Source organism: Sciurus vulgaris (genome assembly GCF_902686455.1).
Source record: "Sciurus vulgaris genome assembly, chromosome: 5".
Taxonomy (NCBI): Eukaryota; Metazoa; Chordata; class Mammalia; order Rodentia; family Sciuridae; genus Sciurus; species Sciurus vulgaris.
In genome coordinates, this window is record NC_136465.1 from 160,985,617 (window position 1) to 161,010,871 (window position 25,255).

General features: G+C 38.7%; 1 protein-coding gene across 7 annotated transcripts in view; it reads left to right on the forward strand.

Moving 5' to 3' along the window:
* ANO4 (anoctamin 4) overlaps positions 1–25,255 on the forward strand; it is a 377,561-nt gene that overhangs the window by 264,774 nt on the left and 87,532 nt on the right. For all 7 annotated transcript variants that reach the window (XM_079141368.1, XM_079141366.1, XM_079141367.1 and 4 more), the window contains one exon: positions 1,718–1,849. In XM_079141368.1, coding sequence (XP_078997494.1) covers positions 1,718–1,849 — 132 coding nt within the window. The remainder of the gene's footprint in view (positions 1–1,717; positions 1,850–25,255) is intronic.

Consider the following 25,255-nt stretch of genomic DNA (forward strand, 5'->3'; position numbering starts at 1 on the left):
AAAGAAGTTGACTGTCACCAGTGCAAGTGGGCACCATCCCGTTCATCAAGAGCCAGGATGGAACCAAAAGATGGAGGAAGGGCAAATTTGTTGTCTGCTGGAACTTGTACATCCACCTTATCCACCATCAGGCATCAGCACTCCTGATTCTGTGGCCTTCAGACTCAGGTGGAGATTTATATCATAGGATCAAGATTTTGCAAACCAAGAAATTCTATGACCTGTGGTCTGCAAACAGACTTAGGAAACAGGCCTAGGAAATCCCATGGTATGAGTCCCAGTCCATGTCTGAAGCTCTCTATGCACCAAAGTTGGAGGGCAGAAGAAAACAAATCCCAGTTAAAAGTAGAGAGCACATTGCCCTTCCTTTGCCTTGTGATTCTAATCAGTCCCTCAACTTATTGGATAATGTCAGTTTCATTGGTGATGGCCAGCTTCTCAGTCTACCAAGTCTACTGATTCAAATCCTAATCTCTTCAGGAAGCATGTTCATAGACACACCTAGAATAATGTTTTACAAGCTCTCTAGGCATCCCTTAACCTAGTTAAGTTGACACATAAAATTAGCCAACACATTCACTGAACATGATAAGTTATTATGAAACATTTTCAATTGGAAAAGAAACATAATTGAAGCATTTTGTGTTTTCAGTTTATAGAAGGTATTTAGATATTTTCTTCTTCAAAGGAATTTTTTTCCTCTAGATCCCTTAAATATTATCCCCATTATCAATTGTGCAGTGATCCCTAAAATCAAAAGTCCAAAATCTACACTTTGGTTCTGGCTTTATTCACTGACTGGATAATGTAGACTATCCTGCCCCTCAGTGGTCCCTTTTGTGTCGAGTAAAATGAATGGCACCCATTCAGTCTATTTCACATAGATGTTTAATCTGGAGGAAGAGGGGAGTCAATGGTATTTTAAAATCTGGCATGGTTTTTGCTTTTTCTATTAGTTTACTGTGAACAATGACTGAGAACTGGTCACTTGGAAGCCAGATGCGTTCATCAGTGAAATTCAGTAGGACTAAGGGAACAGGGACATAGTTGGGGAGGAAAATGTGGCTTAACAGCCATGTTTGCCCCACTGTTGTTCCTTTGGTACCATTGTATGCACTGGTCAGTGAGATACTTGAGTGTCATGACACCCGAGGGCCATGAGAACCACGGGCTCAGCTTGAAAAGGGAGTGGTGAGAGCTGACTGAGGGACTGCTACCTGCTGAGAGGATGCCCAGGCTCTCTGTGCACACACAATCCCCTGGGATGAGCTGTCCATCACCTGTGCCCCAGGAAGGGTTTACCGCTAGAGCTCTTCTCTGACATCAGAGGTTTTCCAAACATAAAATGAATTTCTAGTGCCTACCAAATATGAGAAGTTCAGGTCTCTGCAGATTTACTTAAAGGACAAGTGGCTTCCTTTCTAGAGTCTTCCATCCTTTTTTGTGGCTACTTGAACATTTACTGGTCTGTGGATGGACACAGAACTTATGGCTGCTGTTTCAAAGATGATCAGATGGAGGCCATTCTGTGAAATGGAAGCAACACTGGGCTTCCTGCTCTCCTCTTCCCATCTCTGAAGTAGGGCTGCCATGAGTGCAGCGAGTGCCCCAAGTGTGTGTGTCGCCACGACGGCTCTGTGGAGACGTCCCTCCTGTGCTTCCGGCTGATGCTGACTAACATGCTGTACCCTCTGGTCTTGCCTTCCATGTACCACAGGATCGATAAACAAATAAGCAGGTTTCGGAGATGGTTACCTAAGAAGCCAATGAGGCTGGACAAGGAGACACTGCCAGACCTGGAGGAGAATGACTGCTACACTGCCCCTTTCAGCCAGCAAAGGATCCATCAGTGAGTGTTCTATGGTAAAACCCCCATATGTGTAAGAAGGTGCAGCTGGGGCAGAGCCTGCCTCTGTATAGGAACAGCACCGCGTCCATCTCCCCTAAAAATGTCATGTTTATATCCCTTTTATTTCAGCCAGGGGAAGCTGACTGCTGTAACAAAAATCCCCACATCTCAGTGGCTTAATATTTTACAGTGCTCTTCACAGGTTGTTGGGCAAATGGTTTTCTCCACGGTGAGCAAGAGACCCAGGCTCCCTCTGTCTTGGGGCTCTGGCGATTCCCTGTGCTCAGAGGTCCCAGCAGGCTCATCTGCTTCTAGCCAGCAGGCAAGGGGAGTGGTACACACAGCTCCCTATTGAAGTGAGGATTTTGTTTTGTTGTTTGTTGGTTTTCATCTCCGTTTGCTTCTCAGTTCCCCTTCCTTCAGCAAATCATCAAATTGTCCCAGGAAAAGCCACATCACCTCTCAACCCACTTGCTGACTCATCTATCAGACTGTCTCAGAACAGTAATTTATCACTTTTGACATATGGGCAGGAAAAAAAAAGTTGGCTAAGTAACTGAGCCTGTAAAGAATTGAAGAAGTAATAGAGAATTGACTCTAAAGTTTCTGAGATGACAAGAAATGTTCTCAGGAAGGCAGGGTAGGTTGGGAGAGAATAACATGCCAAGGACCATAAACAACGAGGGAAAAACAGTCTCCCCAAAGGGATATAAATCAGGTCAACCCCACCTCATGCCTCACACTCAACCAGACTCAGAAATTCCTGGCCTTTCCTGTTCTAGCCAAAGCGACAACTTCAGTAAAAATGACTTACCTGAGGCGGAAAAGGTCTGACAGATTTTTTTGAAAAATAGGTTGCCAATTCTAAGAAAAAAATTAACCAGATGACAGTTGTCAAGAACTTACAGAAAGTACATGTTTCAGTAACAGAAAATCAATTAAAGTCTGTGGAACTCTAGAGGGTAAAGGAGAAGAAAAAAATGAAAGAAAAGATGTTCTGCATCAAAATGTACAATGCTCAGGAAAATCAATCTAATGCAAAGCAAGCAACTCAGAAAACTTCTAAAATAGCCAAACCTTGGATCCCCATGGTTTTCATTGTGTGAACATTTAAAACATGAAACTCACAACTCTAGTTAAAATCTCCATGGAAAATAGGAACTGAGAGGCATTTAATGTTAATTCAGAGATCAGGATCTCTGGGTGTTTTCTTAAGAGAAAAAGAGCAATGAAAGCTGGCGTGTTCCCACTCTTAATTTAGATCCTTGCCACATCAATGTTGTTTATCTTGGAAGTTTTTTAGATTTTTTTTTAGATTGTTTTTTAAATCCTTCTGAAGTGGAGTCTGGTTTACATGCAGATTTTCCCTTTGCTTGTCACCTGCCTGGAAGAGTGACTAACATGGTGCAGGAGTGTCTTGACATTTTTGGATGATGGGTGGATGGTTACATGTATAGGTGAGGCAATGGTTGGATGGATGGATGGATGGATGGATGGATGGATGGATGGATGGATATAGAGGGAGAGAAATCAGTGAAATGTATGTTATACCAGGATCTTGTTTTATTTCAATGGAATATAACAAAATGAAAGATGAAGTTCTCTCCTACCATCTCTACTTCATGCTGGTGAATATTCAGGAACATATTCCTGATGTTCTTGCTTTAGAACAACACTTCTCAGCATGGTTCTCAAAGTTGGGAGCACCTGGAATCTCACCAGGATTTCTAGAGAGTAGAACCAAGAATCATATTTTTATAAGTATTTCTAAAATAGACAGCAAATCACAGATGATAGCATTACCAATAGAGATATTCAGCCATCTCACATTTAAGAGTCCTTTTTTTTTACACCTTTGGGTATTGATTTCCCAAATAATTGATCAGTATTAGCTACTTATTACCAGATATTAGGTATGGAGGATATAAAGACAAATAATACAGTCTTGACCCCAGTGTAGTGAAATGAAAACTATTTTAAATAATTTTTAAGTACTATGATGGGTATGACTTAGAAGTGGAAGTGCTCAATGGTTCAGATTTGGAAAGAGGTTGGTAAGTGATGAGAGTTGAGCACAAAGAAGAAAGTGCTTGATATGGGTCTGGAAGGATAAGACTTGCCCAGGTAGGTAAAGGGAGCAGTGGGGAGGTTACCTACGAAGACAGAGCAATGTATAAAAGAACAAAGGATAAAATAAGGTGACATTGAAGAATCACTCATAGTCTTCTGTGAATAGGGTTATTGGGTGTGAGGAGGACCTAGTATCATTGTTGGAAAAAGGAGAGTGATCGGTGGAAATGAGTTTTCAACATCAGAAAACTGAGGAGGGTAAAACAGAGATGGATGGAGAGAAGCAAACCTAATAACCAGGCCTCTTGGGACCAAGAGAACAGAGACAGTTCCATCACGGAAATGGGAGATGAAAAATTAAATGTCTAGTGGGAATTTCTTTCTGTTTGAAAATTTTCACACCACCTGGGTAACATCCCTTTGGTTGTTGTGAAAAAGTAAGACTTGAAGAATGCTGACTGTCAAGTTGGAAACAGTTATTGGTGTAATCAGAAAACAATATTCCCTAAGGACACATTGAGGATGTTATTAATGGGTTTAATTTAATCAGAAGTAGCTGCTTAATGAGCTCTGGGAATTGTGACATGATATCCTGGCTTTGCAAATGTAGTCCAAACTCTCATGTGACTTCTTGGTTTTTCAGAATGATATTGTATTTGTTTTGGAGTAAAAGAGAGTGGTAGAAATGTAAGTGTGTATGCATGCTTTGGGGGTCATGAGTATAGTAGAGAAAATAGATTTAAAGTATAATAAATAATTATCAAAATGAAGAAGTGCCTTAAAAATACTTGCTCTCAGCATAAAATACAGACTTCTAAGTTGATCACTAACTCCTGCTTCCATTCCCTCTACTGAGTACTGTGGCACGCTGATCTCTTTGACCTCCTTAACTCACCTTTGTCTCTTTTGTCTTTTTCCTATACTTGCTTTTCCTTCTACATGGAATAACTTTTCCCTTAGGCTCCCTTCTTCCAGGATTCATCAGAGACATTTCTTCCAGAAAACCTTCCATGATTTCTGACCTCCCTAATTCTGAGTCAATTGCATTCTTATGTCTTGGAAATATTTTTTATTTTCCTTAATTAAGAGCACTGTCTATTTTAGTTGCTTTCTCTTAGACCCTAAACTCCTTGAAAGATTACGTCTGTCCCACCATTTTTAAATTCCATAACAGATGCATAATAATGTTTGCTAAGTTAAAAAGATGAGTACGCTGAAATGAAAGTATAAGAAACCATGTGAGTAGGGAATAAAGATGATGTGAAGTTAGCCAACTGCACACTCACCTCAAACCAACTTTGAGAAGTCTTCTCTTCAATGAAATGTGGTCCACCTCCATGGTTCCCTGTATCAGGCACGTAGCACTAATATTTGTTCATGTGCTGAAACTGGAGCCTGCAGGTTATTTGAGCAGCCCCACCCCCAGGGCTGCTCCCCACATCTTGTACATCTTGTACATCTCCTAAGTGAATCTTTACTCCAACAACTTTCCCCCACCTTTGCCACCATTATCTCACTTTTGAAACTCACATACTTACAGGTCTTGTGTTTTCTACTCTTTCCTATCTCCCATCCATCCTCCCAAGGTCATCCCAAGTGATGTTTTCAAAATATGTATCTAATCATGTCAGTAGAACCCTATTTTTAAAACTTAAGATAAACACCAGAATTATTGCTAAGATTTACAAGGCTTCAAATGGCCTTACCACTTGGCTATCTCCTCACCAGCCTCACTTGCCCTTAGGGCTTCCCCTCCTATAGAGGGTGGTCCAGACCCAGGCACCCTCTCTCAGTCCTAAAGGCATACTCCACTTTGGGGCACCCATGCCTTCTATGTTCTCTGGATTACGCTTCCCTTTCATCTAGTTTCCCCCTTTATTTTTCAGCACTTAAAATTCTGGGAGGTTGTATATACTTAGGAGGTATAATGTGATGTTTTGATTAATGTGTATGTTGGGTGACAATCAAATCAGGATAATTAGTATATTAGTCATCCTAAATTTGTATCATTTCTTTATGGGAAATACATCCAAATTCTCTCTTGTTACTATTGTGACATATGCTATGGATTATTGTTAACTATATTCATCCTACTGTACCAAACACCACTGGAACTTATTCCTCCTATCCAACTTAATGTAGTACCTATTGACCAACCTTTCCTCATTCCTCCTCCCTCACTATGCTCCCAGTCTCTGATAACCACTGTTCTACTTTCAACTCCCATGAGATCAATATTTTTAGATTCACATATGAGTGAGATCATGTAGTACTTGATCCTTCAGAACTCAGAACTCAACTTTAATGAGTCTTCCTAGGAAGCTCCCCCTGAATCTCTCCCTCCCTGCCAATTCTTCCAAGGATCAGTTCTCTTAACTTTATACTACTTTAGCAGAATATTTCCAACATAACATTTTTCAAATTTGATAGTATATGATTATTTGAGTATTAAATGGGAAATGCCTGTCTTTCCAGGTAAATTCTGAATTCTGTGGAGCCATAAGACATGTCTAGTTTTGTTTACCATCTTATCTCTGACACCTAACACAGTGCCTAGCATACATCAGGTACTCAATACTTGTTTAGTTAATGAATATATTACTAAAGAAAACACAGAAAAATCTAATTGTAAATCTTTGTTATTTAATCTAATCTGTACAAAAAAAAAAACTGAAATTGAGAATCAATTTTAAAAGTCTACCATTCTACTGGAACATGTATCTATGTTTGAGAAGCAATCAAAGTAAACCTGTGGTAGACATTTCTCAAAGTCAATAATGCCTTTGGTTATTTTATATGATATCAACAAAGGTGGGCCTACAGGTGCAGAGACTCTTATTATATGCCAGATAATGTTCTAAGAACTTCACCGTCCTCATCATGACCCTGTAACGCTATGGGAATGACTGTTATCACCATTTTACAGATGAAGAGAGTGAAGCACAGAGAAGTTAAGCAACCTGTTGTAGGTCACACATGCAGGCTAGATGACTAGCCTAACCCTGCATACCAGTGGCTAAATGCTGTAGAAGTTTATTATTATTCATACCACTGTCTAGTGCACAATGTTCCCATTCCATGTAGTCATTCAGGTGCCTAGATGCCTTCTATCTAATAATTCCATCAGCCCCTAGATTCCTTATAGATAAGAGAAAATAAAGATAGGTGATTATTTAAGATTTTTTTTTTTGTGTGTGTGTGTGGTGCTGGGGATTGAACCTAGGGCCTTGTGCTTGCAGGGCAAGCACTCTACCAACTGAGCTATCTCCCCAGCCTCAAATTTTTATTTTTATGGGCCAGGCTTAGAGGCAGTGTACAGCATGTTCATTCACATGTCAGGGGCCAGAGCTCAGTCATGCACCCAGGAGGAAAAGGGAAGCAGGCTTGCTGAACAAGTAGTGATGGAGCAGGAATTCAAGTTCAGGTAGGGAGACTCCAGATCTCACACCAAAGCGTTCTGATCTATCGCAGGATTTTTCAACCTCAGCACTATTGACAGTTGGGACTGAATAACTTTGTTGTGGGGAACTGTCCCGTGGATTTTAGGATAATTAGTACCATCCTTGGCTTCTGCCCACTAAATGCTAATAGTGCTCCTTTCTCTTTTAGTTGTGACAATCAAAAAATTTTCCAGACATTGCCAAATTTCCTCTGGTTGTGACGGTACCGAGATGGCACCTCTCCCTACCACCTTGAGATGTGCTCAGAATTGTACCTCTCCCCACCACCTTGAGCACCAGTGTTCTTGTGTCACATGACACCCTTCAGCAGGACCTGCTCTCTGGGATAAATTAAACTCTGTGAAGACTATGATAGACATGTCCATTTAAGCATTAATTTATTCCTCTTCACCTTCTCGACTGTGAATGTTGCCCTGCTTAAGTATCACTGCTCTTCGTTCTTAAAATGACATTAGCAGAAACACTCTTGAGACAATTACTTTCTAAGGTCAATACCCATAAAAAAAGGTTTTTCTGCTGCTGGCAAATAGAAAAAAGGAAATATGGAAGAGATTCATGTCACTTTTTATAATAGATATGCAGTATATTCTTTCAAGAAATAGATCACTTTTGAATTGTCTTCCAGAAAAATGTGCTAGATACAGATAGAAAAACTATCCTCCCTGTACTTTTCTTATTTATATCATTACCATTATATTACTGATTTTATGAAACTATAGAAAGTGAAGTAAAATTAAATACTGACTACTTCCTAATAAAAGAATCTGAAATTTGTGCCGTATTCTATGTGCCTGTATGTAGTGTATTATATTCACTGATCTACACGGTCCATGTCAGCTGTTGTTCTGGGTGCTTGGGAATCAAGAGTAAATAAATAGACAAAGATCCCTGCCCTCTTCAAGCTTATGCTTTAGCTGGGGACTAGCAATAAATTACAAACCAATGGTTGTCATCCAGGGATGATTTGTCAATATTTAGAAACACATTTGGTTGTCACAACTCAAGAGTGGGAATTGCTACTGGTCAAAGATGCTGCCAGATATCCTAGCAAAGCCCTCACCACAAAGAACTATCCAGATGTGCAAGTCAATAGTGACAAGGCAAGTGTCCTTAAAAAGTTAATTTAAAATCCCAGGAGTAGGTGATTTAGGCTATGAGACTAGAGAAAAGGGTGACTAGAAATGGACAATAACAGCCTGAGAATGGGGGTACAGGTTGCATAGTTAAAGACGGCGTTTATATTCCTCAGGTTAGGCTTCACAGAGAAGGTGTGACTGGACTTGCAGGAGGTCTGGAGGGAAGGGAGAGCTCCAGGTAGGGGAAAACCAGAACAAAGGCCTGAATGTGGGAGCATATCTGGCTGTTTGAGGAAGAGAAAGAAGGCCATATGACTGGAGCAGAAATGAGCAGGAGAAGAGCAATAGGGTTGAGTTGGAGAGGTAAGAGGAGGGCTTGTGTAAGGACTTTGACTTTTCAGAGGAGTGATGTGATCTGCTTTAACTTTTCCAAGTTGGCTAAGTCATTCTGATGACTCTGTTAAGAACAAATTGTAGGAACCAGGGTAGAAGCAAGGATCAATTAGAAGGCAACTATAGTCATCCAAGTGAGAGATGATGATGATGACAATGAGTATGTGTGTATTATACTTTATATATGTATATATAAAGTTTATATCTTTTAAAACTCTGAGTGAAAATACATGCCACATATAGCTCAGCATTGACCCATTCTTTGCAAAGTTCGATTGTGCACAAAACATTTTAACTCATGCATCCTGTGCATATATGAAATAGACATTATAAAAAGACCCTTTGAAATGAACTCTGCTCACATGCTTTTGGACTCCTACCTGAATCTCCCAGTAGACTGTGATCTCCTACCTAAGGCAGGAACTATGTACCTGGCATTGAATGGCACATAGGGAATTTATAAGACCTGATAGAACAGAAACGGAGTAAAGCAGACTTGGCATTGTTGCCACTGCTGGAGGACAAAGCCGGGCTCCAGAGGCAGGTCCTCTCATCACAGTGAAGCGTCTCTCTAAAGCCCAGAACCTACAAATGGAAAGTGAAAGGTACAATCGACTTCGTTCTCCTGGGTGAACTTTAATTTTTCCTTGACTTGTTGATTTGTTTTTGGCCTCAGTTCTGCTAACTGATAAACCATCTTCTCTATCAAAGATTTTATGGCCATTAAATTCTGTTATCAAGAATAATGTCAACGGCCGGGCATGGTGGTACATGCCTGTAATCCTAGCAGCTCAGAAGGCTGAGTGAGGCAGGAGGATCATGAGTTCAAAGCCAGCCTCAGCAAAAGCGAGGTGCTTAGCAACTCAGTGAGACCCTGTTTCTAAATAAAATATAAAATAGGGCTGGGGATGTGGCTCAGTGGTTGAGTGCCCCTGAGTTCAATCCCTGCTATCCCCACAAAAAGAATAATGTCAACAGATTTTAAAAAAGAATAATGCCTGTCCCAAGATATTTAATTCATGTATTATGTGTCCTATACAAAATGGTCATTGCAAAATAGACCACATGATTACAAAGTTGGCTTACATACTCTTTCCCTACTTCTACCCTGTGGAAATAAAAAAGACAAAGGAATGACAAAGTCTTTAATAGCAAAATAGCATAGATCGTGTTCCCTAGGAACATATTAACCACAGAAATCTTGGTGCTAAGGTTATCAAGGGGGAAATACTGCTGGCAGGACAGTGGTGAGAAAGTCTCTACAACCTCTGTTTATTTGCCTTTCTATCTTCTGACTTTGTTCTCAGTGGAATAAACCTGCAGACTGTGGAAGCTAGTTGTAAACAGTAGTGATCAGCCAATCCAGCAGTGGTCACAACAGTTACAGTAATCAAACTGACAGCAAACACCATTTACTAAGCAACCCTGTATTCCAGGGCCGCACCACAGACACATTAGAATTCCGTGGAGGTGCAGGTAGAACAATGAAGGTCAGAGAGACTGAGTGGCTTGCTCAGGGTGCCCTGGTCAAGGCTAGGTCAGCAAACAAGGCTGGGGCAAAGAGCGCCTTCTCCACAATGCTGCTCTCTCAGGTCTATGCCACGTGAGTGGAGCCCAAGTACGATTTTTCAGCAACATTACATTAGGGATGAGCCTATGGGCATTAAGATATCTCTTTGCCTTTGGAATTCATCATTAAAGCATTTGAGTTATCTTAAAGAGATAGTTTTATTTAGCTTTTTCATTGCTGTGACCAAAAGATCTGATAAAAACAATATAGAGGAAAAGTTTATTTGGGCTCATGGCTTCGAAGCTTCAGTCCATGATCAGATGACTCCATATCTCTGGGCCCAAGGGGAGACAGAAGGCAGAAGGACATGACAGAGGAAAGCAACTCAGGACATAGAGCCCGGAAATCAAATAGAGCTCTACTCACAAAGGAAAAAATATAAAACCCAAAGGTATACTCCCTGTGATCTACCTCCTCCAGGTACATCCTAGCTGCTTACAGTTACTGCCCAGTTAATCCATATCGTGGATGAATCCACTGATTAGGTGACACCTCTTGTAGTCTGATCGTTTTAGCTGAAACTTCTTGCATTGGCTCACACATGAGCTTTTGGAGGACACCTCATATCTAAACCTAACAGAGACAGAAGTAAATAAAGTAGTAAAATATAAATGTTTTGAAACTGGAGAATATCATTTAGAGTAGGCACATTCAAGTTCAGAAAAGAAAGGGCTCACATTTGTAGCCCTCAATGACCTAAAATCTTGACAAATGACTTAATGAATTGGGTTCATAGCCTAGTGGGCAGAGTAGAAAGAATAAATGTAGTAAAGTCACATGATTCTGATTGTCAGAGAGGAAGAAAACTGCTCCCTTAGATAAAGGGATATTTTTTGTAGCATTTGGCTCTGAAATAAAATTCTTGCACTACAGCTTTGAGGGCTTTGAATGAAATAGTGAACATCATCATCAGTAACTGCCTTAGAGCAAATGATTTTCTGGAGTCTGTTTCTAGAAGGCTGTGCAACATGATTCTGGAGAATTCATTGCTCATGATCATAATCTTCTGCAGTTTAGACAGAATGTCCAGTAAAATACTGCAGTATATTCCTAAACTAATTGTCTTTGTTGTGTGAATTTAATTCCACAAAACATTAAAGTTGAGAACTGATTAGATAGTCAGTAACCTCAATTCTATTTGAATATGTATCTGTATTTGAGAGGCAATAAAAGCAAGCCAGTAAATATGCATCTCTGTAAGTCAACATATGATGCCACTTGGCCCTTTTATATGTTATTACCAGAGCCCAGGCTAGAGGCTGCTTACCAACCATGATTATTTGGCCACCTCAGCATCTGACCCCACAGAAAGCTCTCTACTACTAGCCAGTTTTGGAAACAGGCTTTCAGCATTAGTCAGTCATTTTATTGCATCATTATTCTTCCAGAAGGCTCCTCTCAAAACTCAATTTCAGAAAAGATAATTCAATAGTACCACATGGAATTTACTATAGGAATATGACAGATAACATTTATGTGGTGCTTACCAGGTTTCAAGTTCTTCACAGTTACAAATCCATTTAATCCTAGAGGTAATTTATGGTTATTATACTACATTTTTTTTAGAGGAGAGAACTGAGGTGCAGAAAGGTTAAATAACTTATCCAAGGTCAGATAGTAAGTGTCAGGGCTTGAATTCCAAAGCCAGGCATTCTGGCCCCAGTCTTATTCTCTTAACATTGCATGTTAGTTTTCTATGTGTCTTGTAACAAATCACCATGAATTTAGTTGCTTTAAGAAACAGAGTCATCTTAGAGTTCTGGAGATTAGAATCCAATATAAATGTCACTGAGCCACTTTCCTTTCTGGAGGCTCTGGGTGAGAATCTATTTCTTTGCCTTTTCTAGCTTATAAAGGCTATCACATTCCTTGGCTTATGGTATATCACTCTATCTTTAAAGCCCGCATCACATTCTCTCTGACTTTGCTTCTGTCTTTGCATCTTTTTCTCTTACTCCATCTTCCTTCTCCACTTTTTTAGGGACTCTTGTAATTACATTGGACCACCTGAAAAATCCAGGAAAATCTTAGACTTTTTAGAGTTGCTATAATAAAATATCTGAGGTTAGTTTTTTGTAAAGAAAAAAGGCTTAGTTAGCTCAGAGTTCTAGAGATTCAAGACATGGCCCTGGCATTGACTTCTGATGCTGTGGCTAACAGCATCACCTGGAGAGAGCAAGTTCAAGAGAGAGAGGTCACGGGTGAGAGGGAAAGTAAGAGAAAGCTGGAAGGAGCCAGGCTTGCTCTTTGAAAACAACCTGCTTGTTTGGGAACTAATCCACTTCTGGATGACCCAACTCATTCCACAAGACCACCTCTTAAAGTTTCCACCACTTTTCAATTTTTGGTGACCAAGCTTCAACATGAGTTTTGATAGGGTCAAGTCACATCTATACCACAGCACTCCCTATCTTAAAGTCAGCTAACTAAATCCTTAATTCCATCTGCAATATAATTCCCCTTTGCCATGTAGATAATGTATCCACAAATTCTAGAGGTTAGGATGTAGACATATTTGGAGGGTCATTATTCTGCCTATCACATCTATATAAATTTGCTAGTCCATGAAGTCCTAACAGGACAATTTTAATGGGTAAAAAAGAAGAAAAGAAAGGAATGAAGAAAGGGAGGGAAGTGGTTATTTGATTTCACTAAATGAAATCACTTATCTATTTAGTCAGTACCCAGCCCATAGAAAAAAAATCAATAAAGGATGGCTATTGGTATTACCATGACACAGGAGTAAATTTAGAATCATTTGGAGAATCTCTGATCTGAACTGGAGTAGTATTACTTTTAAATTAAATGATGCTCAGTGTTTCAGATACATTGCCATTTCACATTTATGTATTAGTAACATATTCCTACTTGCTCTTTGAAACCTTCCCAGCATAGATATTTGAAGACACTGATTCTTTTAGCATGTACCTTTTACCGTATTTTCTTTTGAAGTTTTCTGTTGTTTTCATTGATCTGAAATCTTTAGAGAATTCTTTAGGCAAAGAGATACGAAGATTGATTTAGGTAGGATTAATGTTCTTTTAGTACCCCGATGACTTAGAGTAGTCTCAGGACACTTGTTTTATTGCAGTTACTTATTGTCATCAGGATCCTCGTTATGCAAGTTGTTTGTATTGATCTGTAGGGTCTGGGGAGATATATCTATGTTCTGGAAGATTTAAAACTGAAATGAAAGTGATACAAGCCATAAAGTCCAAGATTTGAACTTCTGAAGATCATATGGTTCCTTTTAAGTAAGACAAACTGACTTTAGTTTAAGAGAGAAAGAGGTCACCTGAACATGTGGGGAAAGGAAACTCTTATGTGCCTGAGTTTAGTAGTTAGCATATTATCTTAATATTTGAGAGACCATCTGTGATAAGTCATTAGGAAATATCTTGTCATACTTATCCATCTTTTAATAATAACTCTTCCTGTTTATCAGCTTAGTCATTCAATAAATATTTTAGTGTCTATTATGTGCACTATGGTAGATAAATATGGTTCTATATGTTCATATGTGTTTGTGCTACAGGGCAGGGGTCCATTGTGGGGCTGAGACAGTCACAACAGTCTTCTCTCACCAGTTCTCGCCAGAAAGATTTCAGACATGTCACTCAGAGTAGCAGGCAAGAGTTTATCAGAAGAGATGGGTAAAGGAAAAAAAGAGATACTCTCAAGGGAGACAGTGGGTCCTCTCAGAGAAGAGAAGGATGATGTGCTTCCAGTTTCCCTGGGGACCCCAGAGAAGTTTCCAGAGAGTTCAACCCAGGTCCAGTTCTTGACTTTTGACTGAAGGCAGGATGACATCAGATTTCCAAGTCCCCGCTGCACAAGGTAGAGGTCCAGGACAACTCTAGTTTGCTTTGACCCATGTTGACCCATTCTCATTGGAACTTGTTCTTACAGATTTTATGTTTAGGGGAAATTAGTCTTATTTCTCTGAGTTCTGGAATCTAGTCTGCGTAAGGGTCACAGCAGTCACCTCTCCCCCTTACTCCCTGGCTCAAGGTAACGTGTTCTTATTGGCTTTTCAGGCCAGAATTTCCCCTTCAGATAAGAGTTGTTTGCTGAGGAATGTAGCCTAGCCTATTGACTTAGGGCAGGCAGGGCTGCAGGTACCCTGCTTTTGAAAAGAAAGCATGTGGGGATCGGCACAGTGGGCCCAGTTTAAAGAATTATTTCCTTAACCGCACATCTGTTACCTACCACATGTATGTGTACTTAAATGTTTAACTTAAAAATGCTAAATTTGATAGTCAAGAGGTTATTTTCCTTATCAAAATGGTTAAAGACAACTTAAAGCGCCTATGAGAGATGAGATTTGTCAACTTCAGGCCTAATCAACTAATGGAAGGTTAACATGAAGAGGAAAGAAAGGAACCCAGATCACAACTCTTGTGTGATGTGGACATGGGTGATCACATGGTGCATTCTGTCTTCAGAACCAATCGTGGTCAGAGGGAAAAGGCACAAGCAGGGGGTGAGGGAGAAATTGATCCTCACAGGCAGGCACCCCTACAGGCACTGTAATGCGTGCCCTTCATCATCACCTCTTTTGACACTTGCAACAATAATTCATCATCTTCATTTTATGGAATGTAGAACAGAGGCTCACAGACATCATTAAGTACTTCATCCAGGGCTGCAAAGTTATAAGTTCACTTTGCGGTTGGAACCCACATCTGTCTGACTGCAAACTCATGCCCTTCCATAATACAACATCGAACATTTATTGAGTGCCTCCTAGACACTGGATTACCCATGAGACTAGCAGTATTTTCATCTCTGTTTAGAGGTGGATAAATGGAACAGAGAGAGTAAGGCATTTATCTGAGTCACGCAGTAGGAAACTGTCCTGAGGACTTGAGGGAGGGCCATTTGTGCACTCTCTAGAGGCTGGGACCTGGGCAGAGCACTACTGACTCATATCTAAGAGAGGCCCTGTAAAGGAAAAGGTGCTAACCCTGTGAGCTTTATAGATAGTAGTTTATTCAAATGACCACTGGTCTAGGACCATATCTTAGAAATATCTCTATCCCTGGGCATGAATGTGATTCATCTCACTTCCCACTTTCCTCATCTGTGAAACTACAATCACACCATCATTTATATTTCCTGTTCCAGATTAATGGTATAACTGATACCTGTTGACTTGATACTACATTCCTCTTCCCTGCCCACCATCACCACCCAATCCTTCTGGTTCTGCCTCCTCCTTTCTGACCTCACGGCCATAGCCTTAGTGGAAGTGGTGACCAACTCTTGGAATAACTATAATAGTCTTCACCTCCTCTGTCTCTCCTGACTACAAACCATGCACCACACTTATATTACAGGTCATGTCCAGGGTTCCCAGCACAGATTCCTATAGCACCTTTGCTCAAGTAGAATGAGGGCACTCTTCTATAGTATTCTCAGCCCACAGGTTAGCAAGAGGAGTGTGGGCAGGATTTCAACCCTTCCTCATCCCTTTGGCAGTGAGTAATGGTCTGTAACATACGCAGTAGCACTGCTCCTTGTTTGATGGCTTTCAATGATTCCCTGGGGCCTCTGGGATAAAGTTCAGACTCCTTAGCATGAGTGACATACAAAACTGCTTTTTAGCTTCTTCCCCTCACCTCTCGGCCTCCTGGGATGGACATACCTACAACACAACCATGGAGATTGTCTAAACATTCCATGACTATTGTTCCTTCTCCCTAAAGGACACTTTTTATGTCTTTCTTTTTACCATCTGGTAAAATTCTATTCTTCCTTCAGGAACAAGTTCAGAGATTGTTTTCTTTATGAAATCTCTTGTGTCTCATGCAGACAGAGTTAGACTTATGGGCTCATTAGCTTTTGTAAATGCTTTGATTATGGCACTGACTGTACCGTACCTCAATTATTTATTGTCATGTCTGGGTGCTGCACAAAGCACAATTCAACAGTCAAAAGCAATTAGAAGGTGGTTCCAGTCTTTAGTTGAGTTTTTCAAAGGACACAAGAGGAAGTCACATATATGGTTTTCAGCAACCATTTATTACCATCCTTCTCTCTCCTTTCTTCACACCCTGCCTTACACAGGTATGTCCTTTCTCTAGCCCTGGCAACAGCATTTCCTCTTCATCACAGCCTATATAAGCTTTTCTTCTTCTTTCTTGCTGCTCCCCACTCCCAAATCTCATCCCTCTTTCTCCTTACTTTGTTATATGGATTGACTTAGCTTCTCCACCAGGAAAAAACAAACCCATCCTTTTTAGACCATAGCTTCTAGGATTATCTTTGTTGGTGTAGGGACTATGGAAGTCAGATTGTTCTAGATTCAGCTTCAGGAACAAATAGCCCTCAAATTTCAGGGGCTTACTCAAAGGTTTGTTTCTTGTTCACATAATATATTAGCTGTGAATCAATTCAAATCTGTGTCAAATGTCTTTTTTACTATGAGTTCTGGGCTAAGGAAGCAACCTGTACCTGGGACATGCATTCTCATGGCAGAGGGAGAAGTAATGGCAGAGCTACTCTAGGGTCTGCTCAGGTGTGGTGCATATCACTTCTGTTCACATTCCATTGGTCCAAATAAGTCTTGAGGCCAGAGATGGCATTAGTTGGGTGGGGAATTTTAATCCTCCAGGGAGGGGGATTACAAGTCACATGATAATGGGTAGGGACACATGCTCCTCACAAGAACAAGCAGCAAACTGGGAATCAATACAATATACCCAGGAACACCCCATATTAATTATTTTTGTTCTGTTACATTTATATAACTCCTTAGTCTGTGACTTCTTCTAGGACTCAAGACGATGTCTTATATTTTTTTGCTTTGTTTTAAAACCCCATCATATTTATAGAAAAGGAAGTTTCTATGTAGGTTAACAAAGACCTGAGTAGAAGTGAGAGAAACTCCTGTAGGGTAGAAATCAGACTTGGTTTTAGAATATTCCAGAAGTCACATTCAAAAACCATTGTTGTACCGTGGCAATATTCTGTCAGATTTGGGTGTGTAAAATGTCTAGGGGAAAGAGAAGGCCTCCTCCCCAAAGAGCATTTATTTTTCTAGTTCCCTGTACCCCCTAAGGTTCCATTTAGGGAAATAGAAACTTAGTGGCTACTTTAACAGAGAAGCAATATGGGGAACTGAAGAATCACAGTGTCACAAAGGAAATGCTAAAGTCACACAGATAATAACCACAAGAAGTGAAGCCCCTACTGCATGCAGGGATGGTAGAGCTAAAGGAAGAGGTTGAGGGACCAGAATCAAGATATGAGCTCGCTCGGACCTCTGAGGAGGAGATGCTGCCTCTTGATTCTGGTTTCCCTATAGTCTGGGACAATGCAGTGAGTCTAGAATGGGGAGTGATTTTCTTTTTTAAAGCTGGAAACTGGAACCAACTGCCATTGAAGTTGAAGGGTCATTGCAAGGGCAACACTGTCAGGAACAAGCAGGCAAACTAGAAGGACCAACCTCATATCTTGTTTTTCCTCCCAGTCTCCCTCTAGTGCCCTGTACTGACAGAGCATGTCAGAGAGATAAGCAGTAAAGCAGAGAGGTCATTTTCAGAGATGTGTGATAGCACCATAGAAGAGTAACAAAGGGGGAAAAGATAACTCAATATACAACACATTCCCTGATACATGAAATTTTATAATTTGAACGTTATTCCTTTGGTTTAAGTCATCCTCAATTAAAATCAAAATGTCTCTTGCAAAGGTGAGAGACTTAATGTTATTCTTTATATATACTCCATTATGACTAGTTTAAAATGGGGAGGAGATATTTGAGCTGTAGCTGGGGTAGAGGATGACATGAAGATAGGAGAGAAGGTGTGGAGGGGGTGGGGAAGGCCTAAAATGAAAAAGAGAGATCATAGAAGATAAATTTTTCCAACTTCCTTCCAAATTTTGTAGATGGTTGGAGAAGATTCTAGGACTTCGCTGCTCACTGCAATATAAAGGAACTATAGAGAAGTAGGCAGATTTGTTTCTTCATCAACACTCAGGACAACTCAGCTCCAGTAAGGGAATCTGAAAGCAAGACCCGTGGCCAAGACTAGACTGAGACAGTAGCTGTGAATGAGTCACTGAATAATAAATGTATGCAGTGACAGTCGCCTGGGTAATTCAAGAAAAATGTTACTATTGACTGAATTATAGTAGCACCCTAATTAGTGGAAGTTTGAGGTCATGGCTTATTCTAAAACGGGATTTTTCTGATCTAGGGATTGACTAGGAAACCATTATTGTTTCCAGACTTTTTTATACCTTTAAAAAAAAAAAATCTTTCATCTTAATTCTGTCTCACTGTTAAGTACCAAATAAAACTGATCTCTAATAAATTTGAATATTTCAATGTTTTCATTGCAAATATTAATTCCAGTTCAGTGAACATCAAGCACCATTTCTGTGACAAGAACTAGACAGGTCTGGACAAAGAATCACACTTTCTACCCTTAAGGATTAATGGTTAAATTCACATAAACTCTGGAGCACAAGATCTGGAATCAGTTGAAGAGGGGCCCCAAATCCCAGGTCTGCAACTCACAAGGCATGTGATTCTGAGCTTTAATTTTTTATCTATTAATAATAATGATGATTATAAAAACCAACAACAGTATATCAGTGTTTTTGGTAAATTTTTAATATATACTATTTTCATTAATAATATCAGTACAGTCTGACATATAATTAGGTAATTTTACTAATATGTGAATTCCCTATATGTTAATTTTCATGGCCCAGTCTTAAAGGTGAGTCTGGAGAATTGTCAGTTTCAGGGTATCACTTTCTTTCTCTTCCTCTTCTCTCCTCTTTACAACAGCATTCTTTCTCCTTTCTTTCCCACACTTTTCCTCTTCCTGTCTCCTTCTCAGCTTCCAGAATTATCCAGATTACCATCCCTCTCCCCAGTTTTCTTGGTCCTGTGTTCATCTACCCAGTGTCAAAAGGATTGTTTGAGCTACTGAATCTTTCCAGCAGGTTTTCAACCTCTGACCCCATTAATGCATATTCTCTTGTAAGGTAACTGACTTTTAAAATTGTTTATTGATTCCAACCGATGATTTGCCGACCTTTTTCTACATGACAGGTGGTAATGTTTACTTATGTAATGCACCCCACATGCTTTCCTGTGTTGCCAGAAAACACATTAGAATGCACAGGAGTAAGGTGAGGTTATTGTAAAGGTGCCTAAAATCCATTCTAACCTTTTACATCATCCCCAAATCTAGGGACTCTAGCCATTCTTACAAATGGCTATGAGTATGTGTGTACATTCTTACAATGGCAATCAAATTAGTTGCAATACAGCTCACCACTGATCACATCATTTCAGGATGTTGTATCACGTGCATGAATCAGACTCCCAAATTTGATTGACACTTCTTTCCTAAGACCTGTCCAAATACACATGTACCCTCAGACCCAGAAATACCATCTGTTGGTATGTACTTCCTTAAAACGCTTCCACTTTTGCATCATATGGAATGATCACCACATCATCGTTAGTAATCATAATAAATTGAAAATAGCCTAAGTGTCCAATGGTAGGAGAATGAGCCAATGAACTATAGTGTCCTCACATAGTGGTCCTGTGTTCATCTACCAGCATCAGGGAATATGATCAAACAAGAGTTCTTTGTATCAATATGAATCAACATCAGTATTGAACAAGCAAAGCAAGTTGTAGAAAAATAAGTGAAGTTGTGAAACATATAATACTGTATTTTCAGGAATATATCCATAGTGGAGATCATGAAAAATCCCTGACAGTGATAACCTCTTGAAGGGAATGCAGTTGAAGAGACTCCTACAGGGGAACTCCAACTGTATTTGCAAACTTTTGTTTCTTAAGTTAGTTAGTGGACACATGGAGCTTCATATTATTCTTGGCATATTTTCGTGTGTGTGACAATATTTCATTAAAGGAGAAAGATCTTCACAAGACCTAATTTTAAAATAGCAGGTACATGGAGACGTGTTTGAACTATGAGAGTCAGTAATTCCTACAAAAAGCGACAAATAGAGATCTAATAATAATGTAAAATTACCATCTACGAGTATGTGTGTACATAAGTATATTGCATTCAGCATTTCCTGATTAAACATCCTTCTGACTTAAACATTTTTGCTGTCCTTATGTGAAAGATAAGGTTCTGGAGGCTTAGAGAAGTTTCTATTCTAACTTCAAACAGTACTTGACAGAACAAAGATCCTATCCTAAATTTGCTTTTATTTTTAACCAAATAAAGTAGATATTATATTCTTTCATGATGTCATCCCAGTCAATAAGATATAACCCACCTGTGTTATTTAGAATAATTTTTAAAAACTATTGTAAGCTGGAAAAACATGTTTATAAGCCCTAGGATTCATAAAAAGTAAATTCTATCTTTTCATGAGGCATATTCTTAAAATAAAGTCCACTTACCAATTGGAATATCAGTATTACTCTCTCCAATTTAGTATATAAAATACTGAATCCTGAAAGCAATAAGAATCATTATGAAGATACTGACTTTATTTCAAAGTAAATGTCTTATTTCTAAAAATAATTCTATATTTTTAAAACTCCCAACTATCTTTGGCAAACATTTTATTCAAAAGAAATTCTTCCATTCTTTCTTTCTTCCTTCCTTCATTCTGTCCACCCATCCCTTCCTTCCTTCTCCTATCACCTTTTAAAAAATTGAATTATTCATGTCCACAGATTAAAGAGTCAAATAGTCCTACAAGTTTGACTAGAACAGCAATAACAAGAACCCCCACAATTTCATTTGGATACAATGAATCAAAATGCAGTCTGTAAACAATTAAAAGCTAAATATAAAAAAAGAACCCCCACCAACTCTTTATCTTTCCCCATCTCAAGGGACAACCACTTTCCACTCTTTTAGCTGATCCTTTTGCTAATTACTTTCACATATCTAAATAAATTATTTTATTGTTTGTTTGTGGGTTTTCAATTATAGCAGAATCTATTGACTTTCTACTATAGGGAATAATGTTTTTCTTATTCCTGCCAGTTCTCACTACAATGGATACCTATCCTTTATCCTTTCTATGTACTTATAATTAGAGGCATTGTTATAATGTATATTAGTGTTTACATCATTATTACTATATAAGTGCTACTCAGAACTGTCATGTAGGACAATATGACTCATTTTCCTATCCTGCATTGTTCTTCTTTTTTTTATTTTTTATTTGTTTTTTTTAGATATTCATGACAGTATTGTTTTTGATTGAACTAAAAAGTAACACATTCTCTTGATTTTTAGTTTTCAAAGTTTTCTTTGTACTTTCCATTAATTCCATCTTAAACTCTGCCAGTTGTGACAATTTCAAGATGTTCAGATGCATTAGATATGCAATTTGTTTCATTTTCTTGAGGAAATCACCCTGCAGCCTCTAACAAGTTCCAATCTGAACTTCTTGCCTTCTATTCCTGGTACAAATTGTTCTGTAATTTCCCTTTATCAATATCCTTGTGTTCTCTTGGTGTCTCACCCGTATTACTCTTTGTGTTTCCTGGACTTTTATTCCACTCTTTTCACATCCTCCAGTGACATCATCGTGACAGAAGCATTTCATAACAGATAAATTAAAAAAAAAATACTTGCACACTATTATGGACAATATCACATTCCCCCAAAATTTACATGTTAGCATCCTCACCCTCAGAATGTGACCTTATTCAGAGACAAGGTCTGTAAAAAGGTGTTAAACTTAAAATGAAGTAGGGCCCACTTTAGTATGACTGATACCATTATATGTAGAGGAAATGAGGACACAGATAAGCACAGAGGATAGACTATGGGAAGATACATTGGGAAGACTGCTATATATCTACAAGCCAAGGAGAGAGACCTCAGAAGAACCCAACACTCCTGAAATCTTGATCTCAGACTTCCAGCCTCCAGAATTGGGAGGAAATAAGTTTCTGTTTAAACCACCTAGTCTGTGACACTTTGTTATGGCAACCAGAATAAACTAATACACATTTATTAAACCTCATTCTTTTGGTAGTTTAGCTAGGTATAGAATTCTATATCTAGCCAAAATTCTTTTCCTTCAGAATGTTGAAGGTCTTGTTCCTTTCATATCTAAAATTCATTATTGTTGTTGAGAACTTTAAAAGCACTTCAATTTCTAACTCTTTAACTTTTCTCATCTGTGGTAGCTTTTATGTCAGTATGTTTGTCCATAGTATTCTAAAATATCATAGTAATGTATCTTTTTTGGGGGGGATTTACTTATTTCATTTACTTAGCATGATATTCTCCAGCTCCATCCATTTACCTACAAATGCATAAATAATAATATATCTTGATGTGGTTCTATATTCACATATTTTACTGGATATTCAGCGAATCCATTCAACCTGGATATCCTTAAGTTTCAGTTCAGAGAAGTTTTCTTGAATAATTCTTAAAAATTTTAGATGATTTTCTCCTTTATCTCTTTACTTGGAATTCCTATATCAAATAGTAGATTTCCTGAACTAATCTTCTAATGTTCTTATCTTTTCTCTCGTTTTTCATTAATCTGTATCTTTTTGCCCTAGGAGATATCCTCAATTTATTTTCAATGCTTCTATTGAGTTTTACATTTCTGCTATTTTTTTAATTTTTAAGGATTATTTTTATTTTGATGATGTTCTGGTTTTTCAAAACATATTTTAGCTCTTTTCCCCAAAATTTCAAATACTTTCTCAGCTCTCTGAGCTTAATGATTTTTCAAAACTTTTATCACTTTTCATAACCTAATTTCCCCAAACATGTTTCTTTCTGATTGTTCTTGTTTGTATTTTTATATTTTTCTCTATCTTTTATGTTAATAGTCTTCATCAGTTATTTAGTGAATTTTGACTGTCCATATTTAAGAAAAAGAAATCAAAACAAAAAGTTCTGAATAACAGGTTGGACCTGTTAACTGTGAGCCTCAAAAATGGCTGGATGGTTTCATCTTGGAGTCTTCAGTATTAGTATCTTTAGATCTCCTTCCTAGGTTGAACAGATTCCCCAAAGAACATTTTCCAGTCTCCTGCTGCAAAATTAAGGTCTGGCTACCAATATTCTGGAGCCTGAGGGGATGAAAACAGCTGCTGAGTCTCAGCTTCCAGTACTCAAACGTTCACTTGATCCTCCAGTTTTCACATGCTGTCCCTACCTCTAACTATGCATGGTGTCTCACAGTTCAATAAATATGTAAAATAGCCTCTAGTCTTCTGCTATAATACAGGCAAGGATCTGGAGAGCTAATTTCTTCCTAACCGATTTCAAATATTTACTTTAGTATCCTTTTAACCCAAATTCTAGAGGTCATAGGTGCCCCAATTCTAAGTCTTTACAGGATTTTGTAGTATAAATATGGTCATTCATGAATTTTCTGTAGAGGTGGTTGAAGATTTAGCGTTTCCTGATCTAAGACTATTACCACTTCTCTGTCTCTGCACATTCCAACATTTCGTTGCTGTTTTTCCTTCCTGCTGTTTCTTTCCTTTATTACTTATACCTTTATTTAATCACACACACATAGACACACATACATACAACTATTATTTTCATGGGGTTTAGAGAAAGGAAGAAATAGAATGCAAGTGATTAATTTTTCATCTTTACCTGGAAGCCTGAAGAGCAAGTATTTTTTAAATTCCTATTAACTCTCAGATAGCAAAGATGATATCATGAAGTACAATTAGAAATGACTGAATTTTTTAAAATATCTCACATTGCTTTATGTTCCAGTATCTTATCATCTTAATCCTAAAAGGAGGCTTGAAAATCTTCCCTAGTCAGGACTTTGAATAGTTTATATTTGGTCTCATAATCTTCTCATCCTTTTATTCTTAACAAGTGTACTTAAAATAAGAAGTTAGGTTTTGCACTGCACTTGCCTAAATCTCAGAAAACTCTAAGGAAAGTAGACCTTGTCACAGTAAAAAACAAAATAATAATTGGTTGCTTTGTTCCTATTTAGATTTTCATTTCTATGAGAACATAATTTAAGTGACAGTTAACTATATCACCTGGCTTCTCTTCGTTAAAAAAGAAATCTCTATTTAAAAGTCTAATTGAGAAAATTCCTTGAATATTTATTTTTAAGGCATTAACCTTTACCTTTCTTCTGGTGTTGTCAAGTAATACAACTTTGGCCATGAGAAAAGAGAGGTAGGTTGGTTATCTATTGCTACCTAACAATCTACCACAAAAATTGCTGACTTAAAATTACAATCATCTTATTTGCTCATGATTCTTTTTTCCCAGCAATTATGCTAGACCCAGCTGGGCAGATCTTCTGCTGGTTTCTCCTGGAGCCAATATGTGGCTACAGTTTTCTCTACTCAGCTGGTTGCTCTTGGCTGGGTTTCTCTCTGTATGGGTCTCATCTTCAGAAAAGCCAGCTCAGGCTTCTTTGCCTTAGCAGTCTTGGGACTGCAGGTTAGACTGGCAAGGGTGAAAGCTGTAGAGTTGAGGCCTAAAAATCACTTCTCCCACATTCTGTTGACTAAAGCCAGTCACAAGTCCTGCAGATTCAAGAGAGACAGATGGACCCTACCTCTTTATGGAAGGAACAAGAAATTAACATCACAAAGGAGGAACCACAAGGACTAGAAGTTTTGCAGCTCTTTTTGCCATCGACCACAGCGCCGTCTGGCTGTAAGTTACTCATATTTTTCCCTCAGAGAAAATACTCATTCCCATCCTGGGTTCCCCTATAGACACCATCCCAATATTGCACCAGGCTTGAAAAGTCCAGGATCTCCTGTTCTGCATCAAGTTAGTTGGAGATGAAAATTCTTGGATACAGCTCCATGGTTGTGACCAGAGACCTGTAAACAGAAAAGACAAGT